Source organism: Cryptotermes secundus, unplaced genomic scaffold (assembly GCF_002891405.2).
Source record: "Cryptotermes secundus unplaced genomic scaffold, Csec_1.0 scaffold1726, whole genome shotgun sequence".
In the NCBI taxonomy this organism is placed as follows: Eukaryota; Metazoa; Arthropoda; class Insecta; order Blattodea; family Kalotermitidae; genus Cryptotermes; species Cryptotermes secundus.
In genome coordinates, this window is record NW_019739254.1 from 149,753 (window position 1) to 172,644 (window position 22,892).

Genomic DNA, 22,892 nt, shown 5'->3' on the forward strand with positions numbered 1-22,892 from the left:
TTGACCCAGTTGGACTCCACCCCCCACTAAGCGAATTAAAAAAAAATACCAATAGTGGACATGCCGAACACATCTAAGTGATAAAATAAACATTGGCAGTTGTAGTTTAATGTTTAAATAAACGTAACATGTGCTCATCCTTCGTCAGTACGATATGATTTCTCTAGTTTTGGTGCGTTCGCAATGAAAAGTAAAAAAAAAAAAAATTCTTCATCATGTTTGTTTGTCCGTCTGACTCGAGAACCGCTGAAAGGATTTTCATTAAATATGATAATGGACAGTTTTACTAAAGTTTGTCGGCACATTGTAATTTAGGTTAAACTCGGACCACAAGAGAACACTCATATGAAGACCTACAAGAATTTCTTCGCACATCTCAAACATAGCAATGTACAAAATTATCGGAGTGAAACACGTTACACAGAAAACCGGCAAAGCAAAAAAGGTAAGTTGTTTCAGTGCTTAACTAATGAGGCACTAATCCAGGAAGGCGTATGGGGGAGTGGATGTATAAATACACATTTTCTTGACCTCGGCAATAGCTGGAGGTGAGTGGTCAGCTTCACTCCACGGCCGCTTTACCGCCGGGGAAAGAGTCCTCGGTACCTATTTAATAGGAGGCTGCGTGGGCCTCAGAGCCGTTCTAGACGACGTGGGAAAGAGAAAATTCTGGACCCTACCGAGACTCGAACTCAGACCCCTTGGACCAGCCCGTAGTCAGTCCCTATACCGACTACGCTATCCCGCCTCTCAGAGAAACCCGGCACACCTACTTCATGTCTGATACCAATTCTCTTACATTTTTACGGTTTAGATACAGTTATAAACAGGGAGGACGCAGGGCATTTCTGTATCAGGCCGCAAACTATAGGCTCCCCGAGAGTAACCTACGATTGCTCCTTCGAGTTTGTTATAACCAGGGCCCAGATTTTGATGACTTGAAAATATTTAAAAATTACCTATAAAATGGCCGAAAAAATCCAGAAAAATTACCTAAAATGTGACCCAAAAATGTAATGTGCAGGGCCCGGATTTTGATGACCTGAAAATATTAAAAAAAAAGACCTATAAAATGACCGAAAAAATCCAGAAAATGACCTAAAGGAGAAAAGAAAGAACACTTCGCTTCCATGTTATTCATATTTAAGAAANCATATGGCGTCCAATGACCACGTTACATGTGGGCAGTGGCGCATCCGAAGACGCGCCTTTCCATGAACTACTTGGTGATCATTTCGGGGTTCAAGACACGTGTCATTTCAGAATCGCTTCTCAGAATCAGGGTGACTAGAGTTACACAGCTCCCCCACTTCACTGGAACTTTCTGGAGCGCCCTTGAATATGGCCCGGTGTAAAGTCCCGTTCCTAAACATAACTTTGTGTTACTACGTGGGACTAGATCGCTGTTTCCCGGCATCCTGTCAGCGTCAAATTCGATACAGAGAAAGTTACAAGACGCGTTCTTCAGTCAACCCGACATCAAATTACAGCTATATAAGATTTGAGGTTTTCACGGCGGTGACTAAGAACAATGCAGTCTTCTGGGATGTGGCGCCGTGTAGAACTTGAGTGAACTGACGTTTCGGAGGAACGTGTCGCCTCCATCTTCAGGGCAGAAAAAATCCGCGATCGAGGAACCAGTTTGTGGATGAACAATATTAGAAGATCCATTCTAATATTGTACACCCACCTATACCTTGGTCTTCCCAGTGGTCTCTTTCCTTCTGGCTTTCTTACCAATATCCTATATGCATTCCTCTTCTCCCCCATTCATGCTACATGTCCTGCTCATCTCATTCTCCTTGACTTGATCATTCTAATTATACTTGGAGAAGAGTACAAGTTATGAAGCTCCTCATTATGAAGTTTTCTCCTCCAATATAAAAATTATTATAAAGTTTCTGTCGTGACGTGTTATATTAAGTTTATTTTTAGACGCCTGTAATTTCCCGAACAAATTAGTAACTTTCCCTGCCAACCTGAATGGAATACGGAAATGAACTGTGTACAAATGCTACAACGGTACTGACCGCATGATATGGGGGTGACTTATAGAGCAATACGCTTTCAGGGGCGAGGGGTAGCACAGAGCCCATACTCTGCACATCTGATCTTGTTAGCATTCAACAGCTCGGCAATTGTCAGCAATGCTTCACAGCAAATGTATTCAGCCAGCAAGACTAATGCATTGACTTCATGAATAATGATGATCCAACCAGTAAATGGAGGCCCCTGTACAAAAAATCAAGTATGAGTTCCTTGCCTTCAGTTTCTTACTAGCTACTGCTCTCAAGATAAAAACAAAGAGGATTAAAGGGGTGGAACTTGTAGCAAGTATATAGACACGAAAAACACATACAACATTTTTGTCGAAAACTCTGAGGGGAACATTTTTTTTGCAGAAATATGCGCTGGTGTGAGGATAATATTAAAATTCAAAGAAACGGCGTGAGAGCGTGCATGAATTTATCTGCCATAGGATAGGGCCCAGTGGCGGACTATGTGAACAGGGGACTGAACCCTATGGTTCCCATGAAACAGCTCAGCAGCTATTGCCTCTTCAAGAAGGGTTATATTCATTGAAGTCAGTACTGCAGTTCTATCAAAGCGCAAAGCATAACTAACTGTCGTCGCCTCTCTGGTATAGTGGTCAGAGTTCCTGGGTACAAATCCAGGGGTCCCGGGTTCAATTCCCGGCGCTATCAAATTTTCTGTGAATTAGTGGGTCTGGAACGGGATCCACTCTGCCTCGTGAGGATATCTGAGTAGCTGTTTCAAGGAAATAACGACTTCGGTCTAGAAAACCGAGATTAACGGCCGTGGGGATCCGTTGCGCTGACAACGCGACACCCTCTATCCGCAAAAGTTGACACTAACTTCACCGACAAGCGGAGGTCGCTCTGCCGGTATAGTTCGCTTGCGGACTACGGGCCATGGAGTTTGTTTTTTGTTTCGTCGGTTATGTTACTAGAGCGTTTCCTTACATAACGAAATTTCACGTCTGTATCGTCCGTACACAGACAGTAAGCCACGCGCTTCCTTTCGAAACTAGAAGCAACGCAACTGTGTGGATGTTCAGTGCAGTAGCAGGTGCTCTGCATTGCGGCCGGCATATAACGTACAAGCTCCCTTCCTGGTAGCTGTACCAATGATCTACGTATTTTGGCGATAGGTAAAAAGGTAAAGCTATCCCTGTAACGGACCTCAGAGGACCAGAGTGTTTGAGAAGTTCAGGGTTCCACATTTTCTAGGCAGTCGGCTCACAGATGGCGGTAAGGTTGTCAGCTTTACGCGCCGGCCGCTCTTTACCCGCAGGAAGATTCCTGGTACTCATTTCTGTTACAGGCTCAGTCGGCCCCAGGGCCATAGTGCGGCTGGAGGGATTAGGTACGTATTTTCGTGATACTGAAGAGAAATACTGTACTTGGCTTGTCCGAGTCCGCTGTCATGCTGGCAGCGACTGTCTCTCCCGCCTGAGAGAAAGAATGAGTTTCAGACAGCTATCAGATGCTCGTGACGAAGTGCGCAACAGTAGGCCTCTATTAGTATGCGGGCGCAATCAGCCGGATAACTGAAGGGAAGGAGCCTAGACGTAAATGGGATAACATTAAAATACAACTTAAGGAAACAGTGGAAATGGGTGGTTTGCGATCAGCTGGCTAAAAATAGGGGCCAGTGGTGAGCTCCTGGATACACGATAATGATTCTCAAAGTAAAAGATCTGCAGTATATTTTTTACTACCTGCGCTACTGTTATCATTGCCTGTAGGGCTGTAATTCGTGGGATCAGCAGATGAAATAAAGTTTGTATCAGGGTAATGAACCGGGAGCCGATCACAGTGGCCGCGCGTTCTAAGGCATGAACTGCCTTCGCTCGCTTGAACACTGGGATCGTGGGTTCGAATCCCAACCAAGGTATGGATGTCTGTGTGCTTTAATTATTTGTTTGCGTTATGTGTGTAGGTAGCGGCCTAGCGATGGGCTGATCCCCCGTGCAAGGAGTCCTAGCGGCTGTGTATAGGATTAAGAAATTGCTTAAGTGGGTGGGTGGTTTTATGGGTGGATGGATGGACAGACAGACAGAATGAACTGTGAGAGTCACCTGCTGTCACTCACCACCTTAGGAATCACAGAAATAAACGAGAGACAGTATGCAAAAAAAAAAAAAAGGCGACTGCGGTGTGTGACGCAACAGACACGTGTGAACTGAAGGTCACGATGCGTGGGCACCAAAATGTTCGTGCCGAGGAGAATAACAATGAATAAAGAAGTAGATTATTTTACACGCACACTGAAAATTAAACACGTTTCTACTTTGTATCAATTCAAATCGTCCCTACGAAGCACGCAGGTTTCATCCTCTATTAGTACAGCCGGAGGGGACCAATAATTCTTCTTAATTTTCATTCCTTCATTTCTTCCGCGTGTTTTGTAGATACTGTTGCGTAACAGCCGAGTTCTGACGAAACCAAAGGGAAGTACGTGCTTCCTGGCAATAATTAGACATTAACACACAAGACGATACAAAAATACGTAGTGTTATTAATTGCCTTCATCCTTTGGAATATTTCTATCTGTAGGATGAGACTAGTAAGAACACTGATGTTCTTAATTATGCAGTTCCTGAGTACTTTTCTATGCGATAATATCCTGCACTGCAGGTGGCTATTTTAAATTCGCCAGATATAATTCAAAATTTGATACTATAACCGAGGTTATAATTGTGTAGGCTCCGAGTGTCTCACAGCTGTAGTTATGGCGAACTGTATCTTTGCTTGAAGAAAGCAGTCTTCTGGGATGTGGCACCGTGTAGATGTGGTGTTAACCGACGTTTCGGAGGAACGTATCGCCTCCATCTTCAGGGTAGAAGGAAAAGTAAGAAATCCACAAGCGAAAAGACCGTGAGAACAGGTACACCTGCTTGGTGTGAGATCAGGTGAGTACGGAGTGTATGGAAAAACGGTGACCTGTTGCCTTGCCAGTTTCTCTTGGACAAGAACAAAGCGATGTGCAGGGGCGTTGTCGTGTAGTAACAGCCAATTCTTTCTACGTCAAATGTTTCGCTAGGGGATTTGCCTAGTTTCAGGCAGAACTTGATGTTTGCCTGTTGTTCAAACTGCCACATTTTCGATTTCCGCCACTTGTATTTAACTGCAGTTCACAATAAAGGTCGTAATTCTGCTTACACTGTTTGCACACAACTGCCTCTTGCTGTGACCAGAGATGAACCGACGGGGCATCATATCGTGCCTCAACCTATCCGCTGTAGTGCACTGCAACTACGCCTTGCGGCCATTCCACCAACTTATTGACTGTGGTAGTATAATGAATGAAGGAACTATAAGACAATGGTGCAGCATGTTCAAAGATGGGCGAAGTGGTGGGTGGGCCGTCTGTACTGAGTGATAGTCTTGTTCACAGTGTTGACCAAAAAATTTATGAAAGACAGCGCTTCAGAATTTCAGAACCTTTGTGTGAGTTTTCACAAATTTCACGCACTGTTCACAGTTAGGCTAGGGTAGCGCCAGTTTTATGCAAGATGTGTTCCGAAGATACTCACGTGTGAACTTTTACTTTTTAGAGTGATACCACAAAGATGGCGATGAGTTTCTCAATCACATCCTGCAAGTAACATGTGATGAAATCTGGGTTTCATTTGTGAACGTGAAACCAAAGAGCAGTCAAAACAATGGATGCACACGCATTCGCACAACAAGCCTAAAATCTTAAACAAACATCTGCCTCCCAGAAAGCTGATGGTTGGCAACTGTTTGATGGGATATGGAAGAAGTGCTGATGGTGGAATTCACGCAACAAAGGGTCACAATAACATCAGAAGTGTATTACAGTCCAATTAAAACCAAAGGCGTGGAATGCTGACATACGGTGTAGTTCTCCATGACAATATCTGTCCGCCTATGAGTACAGCTGTTCGCACTCGAGTACTGCTGGAGCATTTCAACTGGAAGTTATTTGACCACCCTCTTTACTGGTTTCATCTGGCTGAGGGCAGGGACCAGTGGCTACCTTTTCTGAATACAGTAATAAATCTCTTGGTATCATAACAGTCAGCCGGTCACGGTAGCCGAGCGGTCTAAGGCATGCACTGGCTTCGCTCTCTCGGAAGCCGAAATAGTGGGTTCGAATCCCACCCAGGGCATGGATGTTTGTATGCGTTTTTCTGTGTTTGTCTACAGGTAGAGGCCTTGCGACGAGCTGATCACTCGCCCAAGGAGTCCTACCGTATGTGTAAGATCTAGAAAAACCGAAGTGAACGGAGAAGTTCATGGAGGTAGGCCTAGGCCCACTGGGGCTGTAGTGTCAAGGAGAAAAAATCATAACAGTCAAGGTACTTCCTTAGTAACTGGGAAACTATCAGCTTCTTAAGGAAGATTCTGTTCTATGGAGTTAGGTGGTTAGTGCATGGAATTCAGTCATTACATAGGATATGGGCTACTGTTATTGACTTCAAGAACTAGCGTCATCCCTTCTGCTTTCAGAAACGATGTCAACTAAATATTCAGGAAAATGTTTGGATCTAAGAAGACCGAAGGAAGAATGGACTTTCAGATATTACACAGAAAAACTTCATGATTTGTTGAAGTAGTCTGGTTTCTTAGAATAGCGACATCCAGGAGATTCTGAGAGAATGGTATGGTGGGGGGGGGCGAGAGATATACAAAGAATTTCAATATATAAACCACTTTCAAACAGTCCATTTGCAAATCCAAAGAGATGGAAGGATGCTATTAAGAGGGTTCTTTGGGAAATAGTTATAAAGTACGAGGCAGCAAGAAATGGCTCAAGTTTATACCCAATAGTGGGCCTTGGTGTTATCGGCGTTGAAACCATAGATTATGCGACCAGTGTTAGTTGCCTGCGGATTATATGGCATGCCTTACAAGACCCCACCTTTCCCGCATGAGTACATTTGCTTCCAGAAGAAACTCAAATTGAAGCCAAGAACATAACATTATAAGGCAAGACAACCTCCTTTTAAAAGCGTGTGAACCAGATGTTATCGCTCGGATAGATTCATATTATGCCTCAAGGGTATAAATATTTATTTTGCGAAGTTCTTTACAATTTGCATCTATAAGTATACAACTTGCAATAATTTCGTGTATCGATATTACAAGATCTCTGAAACACAATATCTTTCGCCTTGACAGTGCATGTTCCCACTATAATTCGAGCGAAGGCTTGTAGCAAGACTTATGTATGCAAAGTGTAACGCGGAGTTCAGCAATTGGCATTCTGGGAGCGGAGAACCATGAATCATACCGCCAGTTTTGTCGGTACCGGCTCTCAAGGTTCCACGTGCATACTCAGTACCAGTTAAGGACGTTCCTTACTTCGACCTGCAGGCCAATCTATCCGGCAATCTGTCAAAACAGGCGGCACCTTATAGTACATCTAATATAAGAACAGTCAGGTTATTTGAAGAGACTGATGCCTCCTTCCTGGTCTCACCAAACGGAGTTCAGACTGCAAAACAGTTCCATCTTCTGGTATATAACGCTGTATAGTACACTGAAATTCAACCGACATCTCAGAGGAACTTGTCTGCTGCATCATCAGATTAGAAGAATAAGTCGCGTAAGAAACCAGCAAGAAGCGTGCAGCAAGCAGGACAATCAGGTACATCCGTTGACTTTCAACGGACAATAACAATACAGAACTCTTCATAACCACCGCCGTAGGAATCCCAGATCCTGCAGAGCTTATGCCACTTTTCGTAAAGAAACTTGTAAACCATCCCGTGTAGTGTATAATGTTCGAGGTTTTGTGGTCTTTGGGTTATAACACCGTACAGTCTAGGAGGAAGGTACCAACGTTTCGAAAGAATTGCCTCCATCTTCAAGGTAGGGATGAGGGAGTATGCTCCTGGTTGGTATGTTGGTAAATAAACCACAATACACACCGTCAATTGTCCTACTACTGTGACATTCGTGCGCCATCACCGACAGTAACAACAACAACAACAACAACAACAACAGTTACTACTATGTACTTTACAGAAGTTCTTGGCCTGTTTTGAATAACTAACCCCCCCCCCCCCGAAGCAGAATGCTTAATCAGAATTTGACAGACACTGCTATTAAGACCTCTGGTCTGTTCTCATTCAGAATTTATCTAAAAGTATGAATATCAAAGATGTTTGGTAGGGTTCCTTAGGCGGGGGATCAGCCCTTGAAGAGTCCGCTATCTACACAAGACAACAGAAGCACAGAAAGAAACTCATTCATCCGTGCTTCAAATCCACGATCCCAGTGGTCAAGAGGGTGGAGACATTTAGTGCTGTACACCGTGCGGCCCTGTGATCGGCTCGCTTGTATGGCATCTGACAAATTTGTTATGAGAACAGCAGGTATCCTGCTGTGCAGTGCCCTCACACGAGACTGCCCCTGCCCCTGGACCAACCGCGAGTAGAAGATAGCGCATTTCAGACGTCCGCAGTCCCTGTCTTGACAGTGAACTACCCGAACCCAGCGAGCGCCTCTTAATATGAGTGTGGGACGTACAACTAAAGAAACAAGAAACAGCCATTCAAGATGAAGTTATCATTTTCATTGGACACTTTACAAAGGCACCGTGTCTGGCTGGAAGTTATCAAGAAGGGGAATGCCCACAGCTCTGGCAAGCAACCTTAGAGAGCTGACATTGTGGATTGTATCTGGCGTGACGGGAAGCGAAGAAGAAACCTGTACGAACGTACAGTTCCGAACAGAAATAGCTGTAACCACGGGTGCCAGACATTATGCAACATAATGATAGCCGGAAAATAAACGGGGTTCACCAGGGTTCAGTTCCCGGCTAGCGTTCTGTTTAGTATCTTCAATCTTTCCTTTCTTACATCAAAGCCAAAGTACTAAAATATAGAGACCTGCAATATGTGTGTGAAGTTCTGTATTTTGTCATAACAGAGAAAAATAAGTTTAGATTGTGGGTGCCCTAGCATAGGGCGCTGAGAACGTCTGTTCTACGCGAGGACGTAACAGAGAGAGGGGGAAATTCACGACATGTTTCATAAATTACAGATTTTACCAAATATTATCAACATTATTAAATGAAGGGTATAAAGGGCGGAATATGAAGCATCCTAACGAAGCGTGACAAGTCCTTAAAAGTGTTACGTACTTACTTACTTATGGAGCTGAGCCCTTCTGGAGGAGCCGCCAATTCTGCAGCTAATCAAGAATTTCCCAGTAATTTATGGAACCCGAAGGTTCATTACCGTGCTCACAAGAGCCCTCCACTGGTCCCTATCCTGAGCCAGATATATCCAATCCATACCATCCCATCCTATCTCTCTAAGATCCATTCTAATATTGTCCACACACCCACGCCTTTATATACCCAGTGGTCTCTTTCCTTCTGGCTTTCCCACCAATACCCTATATGAAATCCTCGTATCCCCCATTCGTGCTACATGTCCTGCCCACCTCATCCTCCTTGACTTCATCATTCTAATTATACTTGGAGAAGAGTACAAGTTATGAAGCTCCTCATTATGCAGTTTTCTCCAACCTCCTGTCACTTCATCTCTCTTCGATCCAAATATTCTCCTCAACACCTTGTTCTCAAACACCCTCAGTCTATGTTCCTCCCTTAATGTCAGAGACCAAGTTCACACACATACAGTACCACAGGCAAAACTATAGTTTCGTATATTCTAATTTTTATGTTTTTGGACAGCAGACGACTTAAAAATTTTAGTTGGAAAAACTGAAGGAAAGAAGCTACAAGTCAGACACAGGACTACACGGGAGGTAAACATTAAAAAGGATCCTAAAAGTAGTAGGATGGGAGGACGTGAAGTGGATTAATCTGGCTCTGGATAAGGTCCAACTTGAGGCTGGTGTAACATTGAGCCTTCGTGTTACATAAAGACTGATGACTTCTTGACTAGTTTAACTAATACAAGGTTCTCAAAAATGACTTCTCTCTATAGAGTTCGTATGTTTGTTACAAAGTAAACAATCGGCATACCTAGATTAGTGAGTAATTTGTAAGGTATGAAATGGGAGCCGGTTCGGCAATTATCATTCACGTCTCTAAGTACCTGTACTACACTTTGGCACGCCACTTCCCAATCTGAGAACCGTATCTATAAATAGGGCCGTGGCCTTAATGTAGCAAAGTGACGTAGAGACCACTTTGTATAACCAATTACGAATTCAAAACCCGGAATCTTACCGCGAGACCGGTGCCCTTTCTCTACGTCACACAGATTACGACCTGTCTTATAATGCATTAAGTTATATGTTTTAAAGTGGGCCTTTCACTGGAGATGACATGAATACAAAACGCCTTGCGAAATATCCCGCGTTGTCTCACGTACCCATAAAGAAAGCTCACAATGGTCGAATCTTTATACCAAAAGACTCACCGCCATCCTGAGAGAAGTGAGGTGGGGGGGGGGCAATTCAACAATATATACGATCTGTTATTTCATAGGGTATTCCAGAATAACGTTCTGTCTGTTTCAGACGATTCTGTGTTTATGACATCTATTGTTTAGACATAGTCAAAAAAGTTATATTACGAAAGGCGACAATTTTGTATCGGGTGACGTTAAATTGTTGTTAATATGGCAATAAGTTTTATTAAATGTGTGGCTATTAAATATATCTAATCTAGTAACCAACAACTGAAATAATTTCAAACGTAATGATGTTAAAATATGCATAGCCTACAGAAGGTTCCAAACTCCACTGACAGATTAATGTGTACGATATGCACTCTTACAACAAAACATATTTTCACCGAACTGGTTTCTTATTCCAAACGAAAGTATTCTTAAACTTAATCGTACTGTTTAATGTCCACAGAAATTATCTTCGTGTTTGGATGAACAAATTCTCAGACGCAGAATCTGGGCACTAAGAACTCTAATGTAAGAATGTGGGCTGGACACAGCTTACAGCTGCTTAGGACAGGGTTCAGCGGAGGGCTCTTGTGAATACGGCAATGACCTTTGGATTCAATAAAAAAGCGAGTGATTTCTTCACCAACTGAGCGATTATTGGCTTCTGCAGATGGACCTTGTTCCATGGAGTTAATCCCTGCTTCATGTTTCCTTTAGCTGTGATAATCATGAACATATATTTGACTTTGTTTTAAATCAGTGTACTTTTCTTTATTTATGAATTTTATCTGGAACCTTTATCATAACCAATCTTTTTTTTTTTCGTCAGACTATTATCGTCACAGAAAAATCACTTATAAATAATAAGAGGAATTATTTGAAGCGAGAGGCATGTGACCGATCTCTTCAGAGAACACTTCAAACAAAAAGTTATTTACTTCCCACGCTTGCGTGTATAATTTCATAATAAAATGTGATGCAAAACAGACAAATTAATAAGCTTTCTACAACAACAAACAAATGCTTTGGCCAATGGAGAAACCGAGCAGGTTGATGCAATGACAAGGCTCTAGGCTTGTATTCCGGAAGTACTGGGCTCGAATCTAGGTCGGGGCACTAACAATCCTGGTATTTTTCGTGATTTTCCTCAGAAACTTCAGGCAAATGCCAGGAATGTGCTCCAATTAGGCTATGGTGGCTTCCTGGCAGTGTTAACTTTTATGGAGTTAGCAATGCACCACTCGCTTACGGAATTAATGTCAGATTGGAGTAAGAGGCAATCATGTGGTGAGTTAACGACGAGGAATATTTTGAGATCATCGGCAAAAATTAGAAGTTTACAATAGTTAACAGAATTGATAAATCGCTTATAAATACGCTGAGAACAAAAGGCCCCAGAACAGAGCCTTGCGGCACACCGGACGTTACGTGAAAAAGCAGGGAGAGAGCGCCAGAAACGCGAAACCGAGACTGTTTTTGTTAAGTGACTGCGAAACCAGCTGACATAAGCATCAGAGAATCCGAAGGAGCTTAATGTATGCAAGAGCATATTATGAAGGACGAGGTCAAAAGCATTTGAAAGATCAAAATAGACGGCATCAGCTTGACGCTGACCGCGGACAACAGGCGTCAAGAAGTCGAGAAACGTCACCAAATTGGTAAATGTAGGTTCAGTTTTAGTGAAGCCATGTTGATTGGGATTAAATTTAGCATAATGCGAGCCATAATTATGAATAATGAATTCAAATAATTTAGAGAAATTACTGAGAATAGAAATGGGTCTGTAGTTGCTTACAGCGGCATGATTGCCTCTTTTAAATACTGGTACAACAGGAGGTTCTTTCCGAGCAGCAGGAAAATTCTGCTCGGTCAGACTCAAGTTAAATATGTGTTTAAGAATAAATATAAAAATATCTGAACAGCGTTTTATGATCAACCAGGGATATCGTCAACTCCAACAGATTTTGAAGGTTTTAGTCTCTTGATGGCTTTGCAGACATCCGCATCGGAAATAATAATAATAATAAAATACGTATAATTAGAGTGATAGTCAAGGAGGATGAGATAGGCATGGCATATAGCACGAATGGGGGAGAGGAGGAATGCATACAGGATATTGGTGGGAAAGCCGGAAGGAAGGAGACCATTGGGAAGACCAAGACGTAGGTGGGCGGACAATATTAAAATGGACCTTAGAGAGATAGGATTTTATGCTATAGATTGGATTGATCTCGCTCAGGATAAGGACCAGTGGAGGGCTCTTGTGAACGCGGTAATGAACCTTCTGGTTCCTTAAAATGCTGGGAAGTTCATGAGTAGCTGCAGAGTTGGCGGCTCCTCAAGAAGGGCTCAGCTCCATGAGTGAGTGATAATGATTATGATGATGATAATAATAATAATAATAATAATAAAGTTGTCCATGTCCTATATTAATTATGCACTAGGCCATGAAGACTTACGGGGAATGGAGGTATAGCTCCGTCATTCTTAACCTCGGCACTGAATGGAGGCAAATGGTCAGTTTCATGCCCCCACCGCCTTAACCCTGTGGAAAGAGCCTCCGGTACCCACTGTACAGAAGTCGGTATAACAATGGCCTGTGGGCTGGACAGTCAGGGTTCGATTCCCGGCAGGGGGAAAGAGATATTTCTCTATTCCACAGCGTCCAGATCGGCTCTGGGGCCCACCCAGCCTCCTGTCCAGTGAGTAAAGGGGGCTGTTTCCCTACGGGTAAAGCGGACTGGACGTGAAGCTGACCACTCACCTCCATGCAGTGTCGAGATAAAAAATAATGGAGCTATACCTCCACTCTCACACGTTTTGTCATGGCGTGGTGCTTAACTGGTTACGCACAGTGACAAATGCGTCTATTTTATAATAAAACAATATAATAATAATAACAACAACAACGTGCATTGCCGTGTTGAAAAGAGTCCGCCATTAATCCCTGTCTGGAGCCATATCATTCCGCCGAACCTCAGCGGTTCTGACGATGGTGTATTATGCTTAATATTAACGGCTTTCTGATGGTATAAACCAGAACACAGTGTTTAGGGAGCTAGAGCTGCTCCCCACCTCAGGAGTGGTGACTAGGATTACCTCTACTTAAAGAGCTAAAGTCAGTATATAGCCCTCACATGAAGACGGATGCAGACCCGGCACCCGAAACTCTGTTTTGGTTTAGAACATCCGATGTTGGGCAAGTCCAGAAATCCAGTAATAGTGAACACACGGTTCGAGTCCACAACCTCACACATTTTCCTAAGGCTCGTATTAACACTAACCTCACATCTAAGCCTAAGTTTCTCTCTTGGTCGTTCATTTTACGGACCTTATAGCGTTGGGTGGTAGGAGGACTGATGAAAGTTCAGTTGAAAAAAGGTTTGAAAGGAAGTGGTCGTGGCCTAACTGAGAATCCCAGAATTTCCCTGCAGGAGCTGATTGGAAACCACGAAAAAATTCGGTCATGATAGACCGAGATTCGAGACGAGAACCTCCTGAATGCGAGTCTAGAGTGTTACCTATATTTCGGATTTCCTGGTTAAAATTTTGTGTGCAACTCTCATCTTTCTTATACACACTACATGCCCTGTCCAAATATCATCCTTGACTTGATCAACCGAAATATAACATTCCACTCTTTCACAATCTGTGAGGAACCTCTGACACTCACAACAAAATAGTGAAATGAAACGTTTCTCGGATGCCCTGTGCTCCAAGTGCAACAGAAATAGAAAAAGAAGCACAACAAAAGAGAGCCTGTGTCTGTGAGTAGTTTGTTGAAGTTTATATGCGTGAACTCACAAACCCACAAAGATGTAAACGGCGGCTGAGACACACCTCACAGCACTGTAACTACACCCTTCCCACGAATTTGCATACACCGTCTAATGGAAAAGGGCGTTTCGTATCCAGGGAGCCTAATTTTATGAAAAGCACTGAAGGTCTGGAGACAAACATTAGTGTTCAGCATACAAGTTCTGCCACAATATGGCAACGGTAATACAGGCGTTTATATTGCTAATGAGATGGAAGGCAGCACCACAGATCAAGCGGTCGCTGGGTCCCCACTGCGGCGGCCCGGGTTCGATCCCGGGTCTGGTCAAGTGAGATTTGTGGTGGACAAAGTGGCGCTGGGGCGGGTTTTCTCCGAGTATTTCAGTTTCCCCTGCCAATCTTCATTCCACCAAATTCTCCATCGTCATAACCACCCGGAGCAGGCTACAATAGGCCAATCAGTGGCCGCCATGCCGAGTGGATCCAGTTGGACTCCACCCCCCACTAAGCGAATTTAAAAAAAAAGTGTTAAAGATGGAAGCCAATCTTGTGGCACTTCCTTCTGATTCGCCATACATTCTGTCAACATATTCATGTCAGTTCACTATCATAAGGAGTAATTTTCATGATCATATACAACTGATAATAAAGTATGACAGTGGGTTGACCTCCAATGCCAAGCTGTCCATACAAAATTTCACGAGTTTGTTTCATAAACTGAAAAGGAGGCATATGCAGACAGCATTGTGATCTCATAAACCCACTTCATTTTTCCTTATGAAAGAAACGTAGGCTGGTAATGTTATGAAACCCATGTTCTCTTTACCAACATTATTACATCAAATTTTGATACACTGCATGAGCACTGTGAAATTAACGTTTGAAATATAATAGCTGATTCGAAAGTTCATTTCCAACTATGATTCTTAACCATTTAACCCATGTTTACCACAGGAGAACAATAAACATTTCCAGTGAAAAATTAGATATTTATACACATATTACGATGCCAATAACATTAAGTATTCAACATTTGACACTAATAAGGCAATCAGGTCTCTAAATCTTCAGAAAGCTTAAGTGGACCAGTCTGAACCTGCTTTGCAACAGACAATTGAACATTATAATGCTCAGACATGTAAAACACATTGCCTAAAGTGGCACTGTGGCAATAAAGATAGCTTCAGCTAATGGACTGCAATGTAGCTAGCAGCTACTGCCAACTCCACCATCTGTTTCACATAAGTAACTTATTTACCTTGAAAAAATGATCACATATGTGCAATTATGAGACAATACTATTAAAATGGATGACTGCTAGGAAATAATCTGCATTTATCTAGCTCAGGTTAAGATAGAGGTGAAATCCTTTGAGTGAAGAAGAACTTTGGGCTTTATACAAGGTGCGAAATTTCTTGACCAGGTGGGCAATTTTGAATTCTCAGAAAATACTCTGTTCAATGGAGTTAATCATCTCACCTAAACTCTTCAAATTTTAAGCATATAGTGTAACAATATATTTCTCTAACTTTGTTTTCCTATTTGACTTCGTTTGTGAATTGTGAGATTTTAGGAAAAGTTCTATTGTTTGCTGCAGAAAATAATTAGATGGCATCTCTGACTTGAATTGCTCTTGCACTGGACCAAAGCTTCTTTCAACTATTTTCCCCTTTTGTGGGATAGCTGATATATGTCTCTCTTCTATTAAGAAATACTCAGTATGGGTCAAGGTTCACCTCACTTTCATTATTTTGAACGAGTGAAATTTTGGCAATACTGCAAAGTCTTTGATTATTTGAGAATGAGATGTTTATAGGAATTTTTAAAGGAGAGTATACCCATGGAAATTCTTCTGTCAGTTGCAAGTGATATAGGGAATGAGATTCATGATCAGTTTCCAACAGATAATCAAGCATTCGCTGCAGAATTGTAGGACGAAACACATTTCTAGTGAGAGTGAGTATGTTTATCAAAATGTATCTATGTTGTTGTATTTTAGCGTCCTGTTGCACTGATTCATATCCATAATGTGTATATATTAACCGTCTTTTAGTGCATACAATTTCACTTGTCACTTCACACTACATGTTTCGGCATCATTCTGCCATCCTCAGGTCTACCAATCACGTTAAACCATTGCACTGCCTGCCATCAAGTGTCCATTTATAAAATGATATAAAATGTGTGTTCGTCGTTGTTGAATAATAAATTTATATACTAAAATACAGATCTTAACACTTGATGGCAGGCAGTGCAATGGTTTAACGTGATTGGTAGACCTGAGGATGGCAGAATGATGCCGAAACATGTAGTGTGAAGTGACAAGTGAAATTGCATGCACTTGTATGCAATTGTATCTATGTTTATCTCAAAATATAGGCTTATGATACATTCACCATTTTAGATTATAAGCTTATGTTTCAGGCATGTTCATTCCACCAGCATTGTAACCACTGCGCTTTAAAAGATGAAGGAACTGCCCTCCCCCAGTCATTCTATCTAAACCCTAATTCATAACAAGAAGAGCTGTTCTCAGGATGACAGTTGACACTCGCTCACTTACTCTCTTCCTCTCCCCCTTCTCTCTCCTGCACAAACCCAGTAGATAAAAGTGAGTGGCAATACAAGTTGTGACAACTCTATCCACTTACAGCTGTGTCCCATTCATTCTGCCATTGCTCCTGCTATCAGAACAAGCCCCAATATAATGGAATGTCCGCCTAATGTCTGAGAAACTAGAATACTACTCTCCCACATGAAGAATTAACATGATCCAGACTACTATTTAACACACTGGCCACCCTCCACTATGTGTAATAAGTAACAATGAATATTCTTTATCTAGCATGAGGCTACATATAATTCTGAAAGAGGAATATATCAGTTTTAGATGTGGAAACAATTCTGATGACACTTCATAGAAAACCACCTGTTTTTGTGGAATGCATGCTCAGTCAATTACACAGAAATTGTTGCTTCTTTTTTATGTTTTTAGCATTATATTTCTTAACAAGTAGTTGAAATTACTTAGAGATTCTGCACAAACTTCCTGATATACGGAGTGAATCATAAATGTGTGGAGAGACTTTAGGGATGAGCTACATGTGCCAAAACCAGTTCATAAAAATGTAAAACTGCATTAACTTCCTTTCCAAATTTCAACACTATAAGGATGTATTTACAAGATGTGCTCAAAATGCCCTCCATCAGAATTAATACATTCCTGAGCACCCCTTTGGTCATGGACTGCTGAACCTTTACAAAGACACCAGGACACCATACACTAATCTTCTGATCATGAAGAGGTACTTCAAAAGTTTGTCATAGATACATGATGCGCCAGTACCTACTGTCCTACCAACTCAGATGGAACCAAGCTTCATCAGTACTGCCTGGAAAAACCAGTTACAAAATACTTTCTTCTCCATAACCATCTTCATTTGCTTGAACCTATCTAATTTTACACAACCACAGACATATTCAGACAGACTCTTTATTCACTGTCCATGTTGTTGTGGTCAAAACCTGTAAGCTTTGAGCCAATCATGTCAGAGATTTTAAGGGTGAATGTTCTAATCTGGCTCCAGTTTTATTGAGCTTTTCCTCAGTTAGCTTAGCATCCTGTCTAGTGTATCTCTTGTTCAAGCAACACCAACTTGAATGCTTTTTCTGCACAAACTCGAAAGCCATTGAGGAAGTTCAGACTCAAACACCAGGATTGTTGGGAACTGAGACTTCTTTCCCCTTTAATTCCTTGACTGCAAATGCGTTCACTCTACTAGTTTTTGCATGTTATTTGCCAAGAAGTAATGACGTTACCCTGGAAACGCTACAGTGACAGCTCAGGTCTGACTCTAGGTTACGAGTATATAATATACACTGAGTGGTGTTGACAGAAGCCATGGGAGACTGACAAGTTTCACAGTGGCTCATTTGTAGCTGCTCTTCCTCTGCCTGTGTACTGCATACAGCACATTCGGCTACTGACAGTGTATTCTGCTCGGCCAGGGGAGCCTAATGCAATCATTGAAAAGAGATACTGTTACTTTAAACATATCTCTCCCCCCCCTCACTCACACACACACCTGTAGAGTAGAATTATTTAAATGTCTGCCTTATATTGTCATGTGTTAGAGAGCCTCTAGACAAGATATTGGATTGGAGATTGAATTTAATGACCACTTACAGGTTGTAACTTTAAATAACTGTAGCCCTACTGCTAATTTCCACATTTTACAAATCACTACAGAACATGCTAAGTCTTTTCAGTCTGCTGTGTCTTCTTTGGTCATTCCCTGGTAATGGCTTCTAACAGCAGGGATTCTTCAACTACACTGACCAAGTCTTCTCTTCACAGGCTCCCTTATAACTCTATGCCAGCTCATTATGTTATAAATGACTAACTCCCAGGATGGCTGTCATCTCTTCACAGACTGACTTTCAACTAACTACTAACTCTAAACTTCATCCAGCTTGTAACCCCTTGGCATGGACCATGTAGAAAACAGAGGTTATAGTTCAACTGTTGCTGCAGAGGCATGTTTACCTTACTGCTGTGTAGTAACAGCTGTGGTACAGACCACAGAAAACACCATTTCGAACAGTTCCTGTACTGTTGCTTGTTAAGAATTTGCTTACTAGCAATGGCTGTTGCATTGTTGTTTGTTTCGTGGTCATTGCCTAGAAACTGGTCTATATGCCCTAATATACAGTTCCAAATTTCTGTGCAGCTGGTTGTTTTGAAATTTTATTTACAAATTTTTTTCTTCAATTTTATACTTCTCATTACCTCATTTGTTCTTTTTATATCAGTAAATGTCATCAACTTCACAGTTACATTAATGACAGTACTCCAGAATATACTGTATTGTCCATATACTGGGTCTGCATGTAACAGAATGACCCCAATGTACCAGTAACGAGTGCAAACGTAAAACACGCTTTAGTCAAGTTAAGAACATAGCAGTCCTACAGTGCAGTACAAATTTTGAACAAATACTGACAGGACAAAAAGTAGCATAAAAGACAACTTCTTCTGTCCCTAGTTTGACAGATCACAATTTATTATCCTGTCCTCCAAGACAACACAACTTGAAATTTTAAGCCTCGCAGCTGTGAGCACTGAGATTATAGTCTTTCAAGATGTGATGCCATGTAGTTTGGTAAGTTCCAGAGTTTAGAAGGAATGAGCAAAGCAGGGAAAACAGTATGTAATATTGGAAGGAGTGAGTTGCAGTCAGGGCTAGGAGCAAGGCAATGGGAACTAATGTCCTGAAAAGAAGCCCCATTTTATGTACCATTTTCACATCTTAGTTCACATCTTTTACTCCGAAGTCAGAGGCAGGAGGTTCCTTCAAAATGTTGCTTGCTGCCCTTATTCTAGACTAAATGGCATTATATTTCAGCAGACACTATCTCCTTCTTTAAAATGTCATGGCTCGTCACAATATTCATTGTCATCATTTAACATTTTGTGAGCCTCCTTCCTACTACCCAACTCTCAAAACTAAATTTCACAGGGGATTTCCTGTAACATGTTATGTACTAGAAACATTTAAATATTCATAACATTATCCAGGGTATATTCCTACCAAGGCACTGTCCAGTTTCACATGCTACTGAAATAAAATGGCCACATAGTGTGGGTACTCACTCTGACATCCAGTTGATAAGAAACCAAAGTGTAGTTCCTCACATTTGTCACATCTTGGACCACCAATACCAGGCTGACACTTGCAGCTTCCTGAGATGGGGTCACATTCCTCTGACAAGGAACCCACAGGATCACAAGAGCATGCCACACAGCCAGCTGTCAAGTTGCCAAAGCCAGGCTGTAAGACACAATCATTTTATGCAGAATCAACAGACTCCATACAGAAAAGTCCTTTTAGACAAGTATCTAAAGGGTTCTGATGATGGTGTATAATACTCAGAACTACTGGGTTTTCGACTTCGTCCATCATCCAGTATTCTAGAAACTAGAAAACAACGTTTTGGAAATAGGTACAGTTTCCAAAACGTTGTTTCCTAGTTTCTAGAATACTGGATGATGGACAGTCCAAAATGCAATAACCCTATTTGAGAAGTTCATAGTTGCTCAGCTAGTTAATACATTCCCTGCCTTTTATGAAACCTGAAGTTTCATTATCATATTCACAAAAGCCCACCGCTAGACCCTATCTTCAGTCAAGAAAATCCAGTCCACATCCTCACACCACTATTACAGATGTACCATTCTAGAATGAGTGGATTCAAATGAACCAATCAGTGAACATATGGGTCTGAACCAGATCTCAGTTCAATTAATCCACTGTTTACTTCAATTCTGAGTGGTCTTACTCACAGCTCAGTCCAGGGATCTCTGTCAGTCTTGATTCATCAGTTAGTCTTCAGAGTTCCACCATCCCTACTAGTCCATGAATCCCCCAGATCTATACTATTCACTAGTTCTCAGCTGCTCAATATGTCCTCTACCATTTACACCAGTTTCATTCCCTAGCTCCAGTATTACTTAACAATGCTGAACTTCACAATTTAAATTAGGTAAGCATTTCACTTCTTCATTTTTATGTGTGCTTACATGACAAAGACAGCACATTCTAATTTCTTTCTGGTTCATATGTGAAGCAGTACACAGTTATGGCTTTTATTTAATATAATATAATAAATTTTACAAATTGACTACAGAGTCTTTAAATTCTATGAACAACAAANCTTCTCTTCACAGGCTCCCTTATAACTCTATGCCAGCTCATTATGTTATAAATGACTAACTCCCAGGATGGCTGTCATCTCTTCACAGACTGACTTTCAACTAACTACTAACTCTAAACTTCATCCAGCTTGTAACCCCTTGGCATGGACCATGTAGAAAACAGAGGTTATAGTTCAACTGTTGCTGCAGAGGCATGTTTACCTTACTGCTGTGTAGTAACAGCTGTGGTACAGACCACAGAAAACACCATTTCGAACAGTTCCTGTACTGTTGCTTGTTAAGAATTTGCTTACTAGCAATGGCTGTTGCATTGTTGTTTGTTTCGTGGTCATTGCCTAGAAACTGGTCTATATGCCCTAATATACAGTTCCAAATTTCTGTGCAGCTGGTTGTTTTGAAATTTTATTTACAAATTTTTTTCTTCAATTTTATACTTCTCATTACCTCATTTGTTCTTTTTATATCAGTAAATGTCATCAACTTCACAGTTACATTAATGACAGTACTCCAGAATATACTGTATTGTCCATATACTGGGTCTGCATGTAACAGAATGACCCCAATGTACCAGTAACGAGTGCAAACGTAAAACACGCTTTAGTCAAGTTAAGAACATAGCAGTCCTACAGTGCAGTACAAATTTTGAACAAATACTGACAGGACAAAAAGTAGCATAAAAGACAACTTCTTCTGTCCCTAGTTTGACAGATCACAATTTATTATCCTGTCCTCCAAGACAACACAACTTGAAATTTTAAGCCTCGCAGCTGTGAGCACTGAGATTATAGTCTTCCAAGATGTGATGCCATGTAGTTTGGTAAGTTCCAGAGTTTAGAAGGAATGAGCAAAGCAGGGAAAACAGTATGTAATATTGGAAGGAGTGAGTTGCAGTCAGGGCTAGGAGCAAGGCAATGGGAACTAATGTCCTGAAAAGAAGCCCCATTTTATGTACCATTTTCACATCTTAGTTCACATCTTTTACTCCGAAGTCAGAGGCAGGAGGTTCCTTCAAAATGTTGCTTGCTGCCCTTATTCTAGACTAAATGGCATTATATTTCAGCAGACACTATCTCCTTCTTTAAAATGTCATGGCTCGTCACAATATTCATTGTCATCATTTAACATTTTGTGAGCCTCCTTCCTACTACCCAACTCTCAAAACTAAATTTCACAGGGGATTTCCTGTAACATGTTATGTACTACAAACATTTAAACATTTATAATATTATTCAGGGTATATTCCTACCAAGGCACTGTCCAGTTTCACATGCTACTGAAATAAAATGGCCACATAGTGTGGGTACTCACTCTGACATCCAGTTGATAAGAAACCAAAGTGTAGTTCCTCACATTTGTCACATCTTGGACCACCAATACCAGGCTGACACTTGCAGCTTCCTGAGATGGGGTCACATTCCTCTGACAAGGAACCCACAGGATCACAAGAGCATGCCACACAGCCAGCTGTCAAGTTGCCAAAGCCAGGCTGTAAGACACAATCATTTTATGCAGAATCAACGGACTCCATACAGAAAAGTCCTTTTAGACAAGTAGAGTCTAAAGGGTTCTGATGATGGTGTATAATACTCAGAACTACTGGGTTTTCGACTTCGTCCACCATCCAGTATTCTAGAAATTAGAAAACAACGTTTTGGAAATAGGTACAGTTTCCAAAATGTTGTTTCCTAGTTTCTAGAATACTGGATGATGGACAGTCCAAAATGCAATAACCCTATTTGAGAAGTTCATAGTTGCTCAGCTAGTTAATACATTCCCTGCCTTTTATGAAACCCGAAGTTTCATTATCATATTCACAAAAGCCCACTGCCAGACCCTATCTTCAGTCAACAAAATCCAGTCCACATCCTCACACCACTATTACAGATGTACCATTCTAGAATGAGCGGATTCAGATGAACCAATCAGCGAACATACAAGTATGGGTCTGAACCAGATTTCAGTTCAATTAGTCCACTGTTTACTTCAATTCTCAGTGGTCTTACTCACAGCTCAGTCCAGGGATCTCTG

General features: G+C 41.5%; 1 protein-coding gene across 1 annotated transcript in view; it reads right to left on the reverse strand.

Annotated features, from left to right (window-relative positions):
• Positions 1 to 22,328, reverse strand: part of LOC111871913 (laminin subunit alpha-1) — a gene marked incomplete at its 5' end in the record, with an annotated part of 161,617 nt that extends 139,289 nt beyond the window's left edge. Inside the window, 2 exons of the mRNA XM_023865311.1 lie at positions 19,803 to 19,980; positions 22,173 to 22,328. Of these exons, the coding sequence (XP_023721079.1) occupies positions 19,803 to 19,980; positions 22,173 to 22,328 (334 nt within the window). The remainder of the gene's footprint in view (positions 1 to 19,802; positions 19,981 to 22,172) is intronic.
• Positions 22,329 to 22,892: the final 564 nt, after the last annotated feature.